General features: G+C 49.5%; 2 protein-coding genes across 2 annotated transcripts in view; one reads left to right on the top strand and one right to left on the bottom strand.

The window, feature by feature from the left end:
- INPP5F (inositol polyphosphate-5-phosphatase F) overlaps nucleotides 1-7,872 on the top strand; it is a 73,615-nt gene extending 65,743 nt beyond the window's left edge. Inside the window, exons 16-20 of the mRNA XM_055118844.1 lie at nucleotides 1,498-1,569; nucleotides 2,523-2,596; nucleotides 3,266-3,394; nucleotides 4,005-4,092; nucleotides 5,649-7,872. Of these exons, the coding sequence (XP_054974819.1) occupies nucleotides 1,498-1,569; nucleotides 2,523-2,596; nucleotides 3,266-3,394; nucleotides 4,005-4,092; nucleotides 5,649-6,777 (1,492 nt within the window). The 3' untranslated portion in view covers nucleotides 6,778-7,872. The remainder of the gene's footprint in view (nucleotides 1-1,497; nucleotides 1,570-2,522; nucleotides 2,597-3,265; nucleotides 3,395-4,004; nucleotides 4,093-5,648) is intronic.
- Nucleotides 7,873-8,631: 759 nt separating this feature from the next.
- The window catches only part of MCMBP (minichromosome maintenance complex binding protein), a 39,377-nt gene continuing 34,133 nt past the window's right edge, over nucleotides 8,632-13,875 (bottom strand). Inside the window, exons 15-16 of the mRNA XM_055119483.1 lie at nucleotides 10,800-10,888; nucleotides 8,632-10,230 (exon numbers count right to left, since the gene is read on the bottom strand). Of these exons, the coding sequence (XP_054975458.1) occupies nucleotides 10,104-10,230; nucleotides 10,800-10,888 (216 nt within the window). The 3' untranslated portion in view covers nucleotides 8,632-10,103. The remainder of the gene's footprint in view (nucleotides 10,231-10,799; nucleotides 10,889-13,875) is intronic.

The following is a 13,875-nucleotide window of genomic DNA, read 5'->3' as shown; positions in this document are numbered from 1 at the left end:
CCAGCGGCCCGCGGCTGCCCGCGCGGCCGCCCGCGCCCCGGAGCCCATCCCGGACGGCCCCAGCCTGGCCTCTGCCTTCAAAATGGTCCTCCTCTTCGCCGGACTCCTGATGAAAGTGCCCGTGGGCCTCTATTTCCCCGCCAAGCTGCTCCTTTTCCAGGGCCTCCTGCACATGTCGCCCGACGATAGCGGCTTCTACGCCACCATCGTGGCCGTGGCGGGGCTGCACATGGTGCTGGCCGTGTTCGTGTTCGTGGCGTGGAAGGAGAGCCAGCTCGGGTGGCCCGACAGCAAGGACGACTAGCGCGGGCCGGGGCGGCGCGTCCCCCGGGCAGTGCGGGGTCCCCGGGCAGCAGCGTTTCCCGCACTGCGTCGTGTCGTATCGTGTTGTGTCGTGTCGTGTCTTGTTGTGTATCTCTGTGCTAGGGGGGGCGGGGGGGAGGGTCTTCTGTGTCCTGCAGCCGAGGCAGGGCGGGGGGGCGGGGGGGGGCGGGGGGCTTTTTTTCCGTCGCGGCCGAGCGCTCTTCGTTGAGGACCAAGTGTCGGGCCGCGGCGCCGCGGCCGCTGTCAATAGTCTGTGCCCGGAGCGGGGCGCCTGGCGAGACCTGCAGACCTGCGCGCGCTGTGGCTCCGGGGCCCCGAGTCCGTGTAAGTGACCGCGGGGGCGCCCCCCCCCCCCACCCCGACCACCAGGGCAGAGCGCGGCGTTTAGCGTCTTGGAAAATTGGATCTGACAGAGAGATGCGTATTTGTGTTCATGAGGAAGAATGCGCGCGCTTGTGTGTGTGTGTGTGCGTGCGTGCGTGTGTGTGTGTGTGTGCGCGTGTGCAGGATATTTCTTCGTTTCAGTGTAGTAGCAGTGCGGGCTGCAGAGATAGTATGGGGGGTCGGGCATTGTTTGCCCCCATGTTCCTGCCCGGGCCCCACATGGGGTGCCCCCAGCTGTGCCGGGAATGAGCGGTCTTTGTGGCCAAAAACCAAACAAAAGATGCGGAGAAAGGAAATGCACCTTGTTCCTTAAAAGCCAAGTAAATAAATCTGTATTGAATGGGGGGGGGGGCAAAAAAAAAAAAAAGAAACATAGCCTGGGCTGGGATCCGTTTTTGTGTGTTTCTACGTGTTTTCGGGTAATCGATAGCGTAAAATGATTTCAGATGCGCAGGTTTGTCTTGGAAAACGGTCGTGCCCCCTTCTCAGCCTGTTGTCCTTTATGCCAGATCCTTTATGTTGCGGTCCTCCCACCCCCACCCCGCGCTCCTCGGCCTCCTCTCTCCGGGGAGGGGTGCTTGGCCCCAGACCCCTCCACCTCACCCCTCACCTGCCGAGTCATGGTGTTGTTTTCTTAACAGATGGAATGCATTGAATTTCAGAGTAGGGCTCATTACCTCATCTCACTGTCCTCCCCCCGCCCCCCTTAAGGGGGGTCCGCGGTAGAAACGCGCTTGCAGAAATGCAGATGCAGACAGGAGTGTCTAATGCGGTGTCCCCTTTGCGCAGCCTCACGGACGCCACTCACCGAGACGTCGACGTGCTGCTGCTGCTTTCCAATTGCGCCTACTACGTGGCCTAGTGAGTGGCTCCGGGCGGGAGGGGGCGAGTGGACGCAGACGGGGGTGGACGCCTGCTTTTAGGGTCTCCGAGTCGAACACAGTAAAATGGTCTCGCCACGGAAATGCCTAACGCTCCATCGAGCCCCTTTACCCCCGCCCCCCGTTACATGGCAGATTCTCTTGTCACCACTCTGAAACGTGATGCGAATCATAACCGGCGTTTTGAGTTGTTTTATTTCCCATCTGTCGGGGGACACGTCTCTGACACACGTCACTGTTCTGGCGGCTGCCCGGCAGTTCCATGTCTCGCCGCCAGGAGGCAGCCAGGGTCGTGGCTGGCCAGGATGATGCAGCAGTCCGCGCGCACTGCGCACTGCGCACTGCGTCCCCCTTCCTAGGGGCGGGTGAATGCGGCACGTGCCGTCGGTGCTGCATTGCCGGGCTGAAGTCCGGAGAGATACCGCATACCAGCGCCACACGCCAGAACGCAAATTCTCTTTCCTCCTAACCTTTCCAGCACTGATGTTTAATTCCCTAAGTCAGCAGCCGCTCTCCTGAGCCGCGTGACGGTCATTTTTCTGGTCCCTGGCCCAGGTGCCTACTGACATCCGTTGTAAGGAGCTTTGGTCCTCTCGACTTTGGATGTCAGATTTATTTGCCTTATTCCCAGTTTCACTGTACGTCTTTTTGCCATTCTCCCAGGTTTTGGTTTTCTAATTTTTTATTAAATTATTTTTGATTTTCAATGTGTTTTTTTTTAGTGTATGGTCAGTAAACTGGCTTTCTTGTTGGCTGTTAAAACTACTGCATTAAATTTATGTCATCTAGTTTTTAAAATGATTTTCTTCACCCTTGAATGTTTTGTGCCATGGAAGATTTTAACTGCATAGCTTATATTTGGTATTTTATCTCAGTTCTCAAGTCTGTTGGCTTTTGATTCAATCCACTTATAACGAACCTCTCTTCCTTTAGTTATGATGATGAAGTTGATAAAGTAAACCAGTATCAACGGCTAAGTCTGGAAGATCTGGAGAAAATAGAAATAGGTAAGTTTTGATCTGATCAGGTAGGAAGCAAGTACTGGTTCTTTTAAGCGTGGATCAAGAGTACCCTTTGTAAGAGCCACAAAGGGCTACTTTATTCTTTAAAAACGCCAGAGACCAGTGATTAATAGAGCCTAATTGTATCACTTTTGATCATCTAACAAAGGTCAATTTAGTGATGGGTAAGTCCTTGGTTTTTGGGCCACACCCAGCTGTGCTCAAGGTTTTTCCCTGCTCTGTGCCGCACTCCTGTCGTACTCTCTAGCCACTACATACCTGATAGCAAGGCTGAAGTTTTTATTTATAGCTTTAGCAAACCAGATGATCATAAGCTGTGTGAGGTCCTTTAGATTATAAAAAATAAGTGTCCAATGGATGGGTGTCATTTGAAGTAACTGAATGAATGACTGAAGGAATGTTTCAGGCCTGAGATTGTACAGCGGACGAAGCCCTTGCCTTGCAGTCCCAGGTTTGATCCCAGGCACCCCATGTGGTCCCTGAGCACAGAGCAGCCAGGAGTAAGACCTGAGCACAGCTGGATGTGACCCAACTTTCCCAGCCCTCCAAAACACACACACACACACACACACACACACACACACACACACACACACACACACAAGCGCCTCCTCCAGAAACAAGATTGAATTTGACTCCTGTCTGTATCTTTAGGTCCAGAACCCACTCTTTTTGGCAAGCCAAAGTTCTCCTGCATGCGACTGCATTACAGACACAAGGAAGCAGGTGGCTATTTCCACACGCTGAGAGCTGTCATGCGCAATCCAGAAGAGGATGGGAAAGGTAATGAAGCAAGAGAAAAACAGTGACTTTCTGTCCGCTCTTACAAGCCCACGTGAACTTGGTGCCTACGTACCATTAGCCACTGAATCCCTTAGGAAGCAGTTTGGCGATTTGGTATCTTGTAGCCACTTGACGCCCACTGGTGCAGGGCCTGAACTGATGATAAAGTTTGGGCTGAGGGAATCTCCTGGGAATTTTGTTGGGCTTGCTGAGTGGAAGCGTTTCTGACCACACAGACCTCTCACAACACACATAAAGAATTGGGTCTTTTTCTCCACTTTGTTATAGAACTTTTTGTGTTTTGTTTGGGCCACAACCCAACAGTGCTTAAGGCTGACTCCTGGCTCTGCGCTCAGGAACCAAGCCTGGGGGTGCTGGCGTTGGGGTACTAGGGATCAAACCTAGGTTGGCACAGGTGAGGGAAGCTGCCTACCCACTATACTATCTCTCCATCCATTTGAAAACATACGAAACATCTAAGCTAGGAAGCAGTAATGAACACGCAGCAGCTTTCCCTAAATAAAACAAATAAATCTGAAGACCACAGATTGCTTTTGGGCTCCCCCGTGAGAAGTGCTTTCGCCAGCAGGCAGCTCTGTTTGCCTTTCAGATACCCTGCAGTGCATCGCAGAGATGCTGCGCATCACCAAGCAAGCAATGGGGTCAGATGTACCAATAATGGAGAAAAAACTCGAGAGGCAAGTATCCTTCGGCTTTTCTCTCAAGAATAAAGAAGCATTACGCAGCCTTTCTCTAGATGCACACGGGAGGGATCACATCATGTGACAGGTGGATCATGAGAGCAAAGCATCACTTTGCTGTTGATAAAAGAAGCAATACTTTTTGATTTTTCATTTTTGGACCACACCTGGCAGTGCTCAGCACACGAGGGCGGCGGGGACGGGAGGGGGACAGGGAGGTTGGGATTTTGGCGCGCGCGCACACACACACACACACACACACACACACACACACGGGAGGGGGCAGGGAGGTAGGGCTTTTGGCCACACCCAGTGACTTATTCAAGGCTCACTCCTCTGCACTGAGGAATCACTTGGCTCAGGGGACCCTAGGATGCCAAGGATCGAACCCAAGTCAGCTGTGTGCAAGGCAAGCACTCTGCCCATTGTTCTTTCTCTAGCCCCAACTGATGTATTTTTTTTAAAGGCAAAAAAAACGTGGATTTTTTTTTGTCTGAGTCATATTTATAAAAAACTGAGGAAGGATAAAGTATATATATATATATATATATATATATATATATAATATGTATGTGTGTGTGCTTTAACAGATACGGCTTTATAAAACTGTAAAAGGAGTCCCTGTCATAAACTCTTACATTAAAAATTTGTAATTTTTAATGTAGGATCTGGGTTGGGGTGTGGCCTAGCAGCGAAGCACTCACTGTCTTACATCTGTCAGGGCCTGAATTCATTCCCTGAACATTCGAGAAAGGCAGAGCTAGGGGGTGGCTCAGCAGGGCAGGGGTAGCTCTGCATGTCGGGGAGGCCTGGTCCCTGGCACCTAGCACCGAGCTGGGGACGCTTCCAACACACTGCTGAGTGTGGCCCCCCAGACAGGGGGAGATGGGTTCACACTCGTCTAGGTGGAAGGCACAGGTGTAGCTCAGAGGCGAGCACTTTGCCTCATGCTTCTTGAGCCCTTTGGGTTTAATCCCCAGCACTATATAAAAACATACATGTTCCACAAGAGAGCCATTTGCTCTCCAGAGCAAAACAGTTCAGTCCTTAGTAAGTAGAAAGCGTCTAGGACCAGGCACATGCCCCTGGACTGTTTCTCCAGCCCCTGATAATGTCCAGATACACTGTGATGGCCAGTGGCCCACCTAAGTTAGGTCGAGAGCAACCCTAAGATAGTCATGGTAGATGGAATTCTTCCCTGACACCTGAGTCAGCCCGCTGGGAATGGGAGTGTTGGCATTTTGTGAAGATGCTATTGATTCCTATCATAAATACTGTTGCCTTTGCAGTTGTTCTTTTTTGTATATGTAGGGTGAAAATTACTGTTCAAGTTTAATTACTGTTCAAGTTTAATTTTGCATTTCTTTAATATGGCTGGCTCCTAGCAAACTTAGCTCTTCTTTGGATAAGGTAAGTTCTAGCAGAAACTCCAGGGGGTTAATTGTTTAATAGCAGCACAGTTTTCAGGAGAGCTGGGCCCAACTTAAATAAGCATATTATTCACTTATAGACTTGATAGGGAATTAAAACTTTTTTCCCACCTCAATTTTTAGAAAGAGCAGTAAACCACATGAAGACATCATTGGCATTCGGTCTCAAAACCAAGGCTCTCTGGCCCAAGGAAAAAAATTTTTAATGAGCAAGTTTTCATCTCTTAATCAAAAAGTGAAACAGACAAAATCCAATGTCAGCATTGGCAATCTACGAAAACTAGGCAACTTTACAAAACCTGAAATGAAAGTTAACTTTCTTAAACCAAACTTAAAAGTCAATCTTTGGAAATCAGACAGTAGCCTTGAGACCATGGAAAACGCAGGTGTGGTGGATAGTAAGATCCAGGAGGAGTCGGACGGGGAAGCATCTTCCGAGAACGACTCCTACCACTCCGATGAATTCCTTACCAATTCCAGGTCTGATGAAGACCGGCAGTTGGCTAGCTCTTTAGAGAATGTAGGTCCGGTAGACTATGTTCTTCCCAGCTGTGGGATTATTGCGTCGGCACCGCGATTAGGCAGTCGATCCCAGTCCGTCAGCAGCACTGAGGGCAGCATTCATGGCAGTGGGCTGGGGAAAGGCCACACGTCTCCTTTGAAGAAAAGTCCTTCTGCCGACCACATCCACAGACTGACTGGTTGTGCCAAGCCAATGGAGATATACTGCCACAGGTTTGTACAAGACGCACAGAACAAAATGATCCAGCGAGCGGAGTCCAGGTCTGTTTCTCAGCAGGCTGGCGAGGAAGGAAACCCCTCGACCAATCAGGTTTCTCACGAAGAAACCCGATCGGAATCGATGGGACAGACACCTTCCCGTCCGTCGCAGTTAGATGTGTCGTCTTCTGCAGCAGGCCCACAGCTCCTGTCCGTTGAGCCCGCACATGCGGTGGTATCTCAAAAGACCCCAGGTTCTGGATCCAGCCTGCTCGAACTCGAGACAGGCCTTCACCTAACTCCTTCTCCTTCAGAAAGCAGTAGCAGCAGAGCCGTCTCCCCCTTTGCCAAGATCCGGAGCTCCATGGTCCAGGTCGCTAGTATTACCCAAGCAGGACTCACCCAGGGCATCAACTTTGCAGTGGCGAAGGTCCAGAAGAGCCCCGCAGAACCCGAAATGATCAATGAAGTCCAACAAAACGAACTTAAAAACATGTTTACACAATGCCAGACACGAATAATCCAGATTTGATTTCGTACCCGAGAGAATCCTGTGGCTTTTAGTCAGTAGGAAAAGACTTCCCAGCTGGAGAGAGTGCAGGGGTTAAGGCATGTAGCTTGCATCTGGCCGACCCTGGTGCAGTCCGTGGCACAAGGTCCTCCGAGCAGAGGCAGGAAAAGCCCCTGAGCACGGCTGGGGGTGGCCCAAACACCACCATCCCTCCCCGAAAAAGACTTCACATAGTAGGCTATTTTAACCTGTACTGTGTCTTTGAGTCTAGGGATAACAAAATTCTAATTATGTCTATTGGGGAAATGTTCTAAGAGGAGCCTGAACTGGAGCGGATTTCCCGATTTGGGAGTGAGAATAACAGAAGCGTGTCATCCTAGACTGTATAGGCCAGAGCAGTTTGTTTTCCTTTGAAAAGAATTCAGGACTGGTTTATCTGGGGATGTAAAAGCTAAGAATCTTTTTTTGGTGGAATAGGTAAAGTGTATCCAGTAGTATGAAAAAAGTATCTGAATATAAAACTCTAAAGTCTTAATAATTTAACCAATCTCTGATAGTTGATTTTGGCACTGCAGTCAAAAAATATGCCCATTCCCAATATTCTGCTTAAGCAAGTTAAAAGTACGATGTCACCTTGCACTCCCTAAAGTCTTGAGTATATTTTTCCAGTCATACAAAACTTGATACATCAGATGTCAATAACAGCCCTGCTTGTTTTTCAGGAATTTAACTAAATTTGTTGGCAACTGATCATTCTTAAAGTCTTCAAATTGTAATTCTTTCTAGAGGCATTCCTTAGCATTTTACATAAATAAACTACACAACTATTTTAGTCCTAAGCACAGCTGTGCTGAATTGATTATACTCTAATCCTGGCCACATGGAACTAGGACCTCTCCTACTAGCCCACAGAGAGAAAGGGTGCACATATTCCAAACAAGTATTGGTTTGTCTGGTATCTTTAGAGTTGTTGAAATAATTCTCGGCTAAACATTATGTCTGTTGTAACTTTGATGAAGTATTCCCACTTATGTTATTTATTAGTGGTATCTTTTTTTTTTTGAAGTGTCAAATGTTGTGACTATTTAAAATAAAGTACCATTATAATTTACAGTGTGTGATGTGTATTGAGAATTCCTTGAATAAGTAAGTAATACTTAAGGTTGGTTTTAAAGTCGGATTAAACTTTACAAAAGCGGGTGACACATTAAAAATGGTTTCATGACTGCAACAACTTCATCGCAAGGGGTGGGCGATGCAGCAGTTAGAGTGCCTGCTGCCCAGGTTTCTTCCCCTCTCCCCAGCACCGTAGGGCCAGAGAGTAAATTATTACATCTTTACATCACATTCTTGGGCCCCTGTGCTGAACCCATAGACTGGTTGGCCGAGACTTGCCTGTGGAGCCCCAGAACCTCCCGAGAACCACGTGGAAGGGACCCATCCCCACCCATGGTGTATGGTTCAGGCATCTGCTGCTGTGGCCTGCAGCTCTGACCCTGGTTCAAATCCCCGGCATCATGTGTGGTCCTCTGCGCACCAGAGTGTAGCCCAACCCCCAGGCTCCCCCGTGCCCAAGTTTCCATAGGAACTAGTTCCAAACACTTTTGAAACTAAGGGGCTGTGTAGTTCTAATCAGTCAGAGTACTAGATGTCTGCTCAGTTTCCTGATAAGATCAGATTCAACAAACAAATGTCCCGTGTGGCAGCGAGGGAGAAAGGGCTTCTGCAGCCCTCCAGACTCTCCCCCTAGAGGTGGGGCTCAACAGGACACCATGAAGCACCACCACCCACAGATCTCCCACCGAGAATGATCTTTCCCCCCCAATACAAGGTCACCTGGGATGTCTTACATAATTCATGAGAAACAGCTCCAAGTACTAGTAATTTCGGAAGTATTATTTATTTTGAAGGAGGGTTTTCCTTTCAGGGGAACTTTTCTGCAAGACCAAGCAAAGACGTATTCATCTTTGGTAAATTACAATTCACATTGGCACAATAAGCACATGGTAACTATCTACTTAGTTCTAGGCCAATTAGAGAAAGTCTCATTCTCATAAATTCAGTTGAGTCTTCATTTTACTTCTAAAACCTTAAGGAAGGTCTAGTCTAGCAGTTATAAAAATGAAAACCAGTTAGAATTCTAAGTATAAACAGATTATTTACATTAGTTTATAAAAATAGATTTGCATTTAGGAAAAGTTCAATGTTAAACAACTAATTTCCATTTCCGTTCATTAGGCATAATAAATTCCTTGATTTTCACGGCTCACCCTGTTTCCTTGGTTATTAGCAAGGCCAAATGGAGCCCTATGGAGTGGGTGTGAAGAAGGAAGGAGTCATTTAGTGATCACTCATTTCAAGCAGGTATTTTTTCAGCATAAAGAAAATATATATAACCACCAGTAGCTTGAAACAAAGCTCTCGCCTTCCCAGAGATCTGATACCAGAACTGCACTACAGTCGTCTGCTTCCTAGCTGGGAGTAAGGATATTTTTGTTCCTTTCAAGTCTGCTATTTTTATACTTGGGCAAAACAACTTCATAGAGAAATACTCCTTTAAGCTCCATAAAAATGGTTCCAACTACACTGCTAAGTGTGTAAAATAAAGACGCTGCCATGGCGCTGGGGTTACTGTTACTAAAAAGCTACATTTATTTAAAGTATCCTTTTCCTAAGATTGTCCTTTTATAGGAAAAAAACAGTAAGTCGGGCAGCCCTGACCCCCAAATTTTTGGAAATAGTACTGATATGTTCAATCCAAAATCCTGGGAACTACTACCATCTAAAAGACTCACTTTGCAAACTCTTAACTATCCAAAGGGATAAAAAGCTTTGTGATGAACTGCTGGGAAACACCTCAGAATTGGGCATGGCCCCTGCACTACCCCACGCACACCCCATGAGCCACACCTGCGCCCGCCTCCGGCCCCACTGCTCACTGGCGGGAGGGGGGTATCTGGAGGGAAAGAATGGCCTGGCCTGGAACTGCCCTTTGCTCCGAGTGGGGTGGACATAAGCATTTCAACAGTGTCTGGCCTCTGACTTAGCTGAAGCTAAGGAAATGGTATAATCAGCAACATTATCAATATTAAACTTTTTAATATCAAATACATTTTTGTACATTGTTACTAATTTATATAATTACAAAACAAACTCCAAAACTCCATAAAACCAGTAAGGTAAAAGCCCTTACTGAATATTATATAAACTTCAGATGTTACCAGGCTTGATTTCAGGAAAAGTCATTTGTTTCTGGTACAAATTATCTACAAAATAATGTGGTATAAACGATAACTGAATTTTGCAATACTGTGGCGACAGTGTGCCTCGCACTGCCGGCCGGATCTCTAGAGTTCGTTTCCGTTGACACACTTCTGCTGCTGCAGCCTGGTTCTCCGCACAGACTCGAGCTGCTTCGCTCTGAGCCAGCGCTCTCGCGACAGTGTTGTCTGGCCCGCGCTGAGGGACAGGAACCTGGTGGGGACGGACAGAGTGAGATCCAGACCGAACGGAACAGCCGCTTCCTAGACGAGCCGAGGAACCCGGGCGAGGGGAGCCCACCCAGGCAGGGTCAGCTGCCAGGAGGCGAGTGTGGGCAGTGACGGGCTTGCTCGGGAAGCCTCGGGCCCCTCTACCGTGGCCCTCACCGCCACGCCCAGGCCTGCCGCTGCCAGAGATTTCACTCGGGCCACACGCGTCTCCCTCAAGGAGATGCTTCACCAGATGGTTGATAGGACAGTTTGCATCCAGGGTTTAAAGTCCGTCTCGGGGGACGGAGAGATAGCACAGCGGGTAGAGCGTTTGCCTTGCGCATGGCTGGCCCGGGTTCGATCCCTGGCATCCCATAAAGTCCCCCCAAGCACCGCCAAGAGTAATTCCTGAGAGCAGAACCAGGAGTAAAATCTGAGCATCGCTGGGTGTGGCCCAAAAAGCCAAAAAAAAAAAAAAAAAAAAAAGTCTGTCTCGGTCATTCTAAAGTAAACCAGAGATACGCATGTATTGACAGCGCCCGCTGACAAAGCCACGCCAGGTGTGCCTCTTACCGGGCCACAATGAGCAACTGGTGGAGATCGTCAGCAGTGATGCTCTGAGGATCGTTCTTGCGCATTTCCACAAAGTCGTCCTCCACTGCCTGCATCAAAGAGAAATAAATAGTCAGGCTCTCTGGGCCACAGCTGGCAGCGCGAGGGGGGCTACCCTCAGCTCCGCTTGAAGACCATGTGGTACCAGGAATAGAACCTGCAGCAATGAGCCCACCTGAGCGGACAGTGTTGAAAGGACACAAGTCAGTAACCCTGCCTCTCAGATAAGTGAGACCACCCGGGTCCAAGAATGACGACCCCAACTACCAGTGTACAGGTACATACAAGTTATTTTGCTAAGATAACTGAAGTACTTTTCTTGGGAGAGGAGCGGATGTGGGCCATACCCTGGGATAAACGCACATCTTTGGTGGCAGGGATCAGAGCAGAGTTGGTCTGCAGTGATCACTTACAAGCCGAGTGTTGGGCCGAGGACAAGCACAGGGGCAGGGCGGTTGCCTTCCCTCCTGCACTATCCCTCAGGCCCAAGGAGAATCCTGAACAGAGTCACAGCTCAGGACATGAGATGTAAGTCAGCACTAGTGACAAAGGAAACAGTGTGCCTTGGAACATTTGAGTGATGTCAGCAAAAGTAGCAGCATTAGAACCACTGCACTCTGGGAATTCACAGGATTCTGGCAGCAGCGGAGGGGACCATTTGTTCAAGAGAAACAAGATGTAAGAATCAAGAAGTTGTGAGACACTTGAACTTGCCCTACCCCCAACCTGCCCCCACTCAGCAGCTCTGGAGAGAGCCGGCCCAGCAGCCAGTGCTGAGCTCACACGGTCCGTCAACAGGTGCCAAGAAGATCCATTTGCAAAAGTGTCCTTTCCTCCAACAGTCCTGGAGCCCGGCTAGTGGGGACACCCTCCTCCCCAGAATACTGGGCATTTACTGAACCAATTAAGAAGCCATTACTGATCACTCCTGCCCCAGACCCCAAACAGTAAGACAAACAGCACCTAACCCAAAGCCTCAGAAGTGGGTAGGAAATAAGACGGTGTTCACGGGGGCTCTGAAACCTTTTCTCCACCGACCTTCTGGGCCTTTAGGCCCCAGCACCGAGGGCTCTGTGGACACTAAAGAAGGCCAAGATGGCGGGAGGTGGGGGGGTGCACCATGAGGCCTGGCTGAGGCCTGGCCTGCCCCGGCTCAACCCCCCAGCTGCAAAGGAAGTTGAATCTCTGAGGATAAGCGACCGACTGAGGCAGGAGGCAGCTCGGCGCCCCTGTCTCCGCACAGCAGCCGCGACAAACCCGAGAAGAGGGCTGGAGGGCTGCAGGGCCACAGGGTGTCCCCAGAGCTCTGCTCCAACACGGAATCTCCGAGCCGTGCAGACAGCCAGCCTCTCCACTGGAGAAACAGAAACTGACCTTGCGGAAACAAAACTTCAAACCAACAAGCCCCAAGCTTGAAATCAACTGTCTGAAATCCAGGAAGTTCAAGAATAACCACGTCCCTCCAAGCAGAGCTTCCAATAAAGAGACGAAATCAACCGAGGAAGCAAACAGAGGGCCCTGGGGAAGTTCAGCCGCAGAGGGGGAGCCCCATCCAGGGCAGCCCCACAAAAACTAACAACAAAGGGAAAGGAAGAGGAATTTTTTTAGTTTAAAAAAAGCAGGGGGGCTGGAGCGATAGCACAGCGGGTAGGGCGTTTGCCTTGCACGCGGCCGACCCGGGTTCAAATCCCAGCATCCCATATGGTCCCCTGAGCACCGCCAGGGGTAATTCCTGAGTGCAGAGCCAGGAGTAACCCCTGTGCATCGCCAGGTGTGACCCAAAAAGCAAAAAAAAAAAAAAAAGCAGGCATGGGGTGGAACCAGCCCCTCTCCCCACCCTGACGAGACCCCGAGTTGCCACCCATGAGCAGCTCCGCCAGCTCCTGAACGGCCACGATCCCAGAGGCACACAAACCGATCTCAGAACCCAGCGGCTTTTGGCAGAAATCCCTCCGGACTTAATTATTAAAATACCAGAAATCCAAATCGCATGGCCACCACATCATAGGCTCTTCATTATCAGCAATAGAAAACAAACTATCTAATGATGCCTTTTCGGCAGGTCTGATTGTTGGGGAAAATTCCGAATAATAATGGTGGGTATTTTGTCGAAATATTGAATGTGATCAAAGTAGAGAGAGTAAAGTGGAAATCATCTGCCACATAGGCAGGGGGAGGAGTGGGATGGGGGTATACTGGGATATTGGGGTTCTTGGTGGTGGAACATGTGCACTGGTTAAGGGATGGGTGTTTGAGCATTGTATGACCGAGACTTAAACCGCAAAACTTTGTAACTGTTCTCACGGTGATTCAAAAAAAAAAAAAAAAAAGGCTCAAGTTGTGAAGTTGAGGACTAGAACTGGAATCAGGAACTCGAGGGGAAGCACCCACGGCAGACCAGAGTGAGGCTGAGTGGGCGAGTCCTGGCTGCAGCTGAGAGGCAGGGGAGGAAGTGAAAGGAGCAGCCTCCCAGCTGAGAGGCACCCAAGGGTGCGCAGGAGAGGGAAAGGGCGGGTAGAGGGGAGAGAGGAATCAAAACAATGATCAAAAACATACCCCACTTCTTGAAGAAAACTTCCCCCACATGTTATTATCTGCACATCAAAAACCTCAAAAAGCCTCAGTAGGAGAAATCCTGAGAAACTTCTACCCAACACGAGACAGTGAACTGTCAAAGCCAGAGGCCCTGAGAACAGAAGAGGATTCATCATGCTTCCAGAACCAGAATGAGGTGGGGTGGCTCAGTGGCAACAGGCCAGCTGGCCTAGGATCTGGTCCCCGGCATTCCAAGAGGAGACTTCTCTTTCTTATCTGCCTGAACTTCTAAGGGGAGCTCTCTGAGCAGTGCTCCCGACGGCTCCACACCCCCTTCCCTGGTCCAGCGGCATTTAGGTGGCACGTGTTTGCTGGCACACAACACAATCTGGATGGGAGGGAAGCAGGGAGAGGAGGTGCCCGTGTGCCCAGCATGCATGGTTCCACATGACCCCTGACTCCACCCACCAGGTGTGGCCCCGCTGGCCCTCAGCACCACATA

This window comes from Sorex araneus, chromosome 11 (genome assembly GCF_027595985.1).
Source record: "Sorex araneus isolate mSorAra2 chromosome 11, mSorAra2.pri, whole genome shotgun sequence".
NCBI lineage: Eukaryota > Metazoa > Chordata > Mammalia > Eulipotyphla > Soricidae > Sorex > Sorex araneus.
The sequence above is the reverse complement of the archived record's forward strand: the minus strand, read 5'-3'. Positions and strand labels throughout refer to the sequence as shown.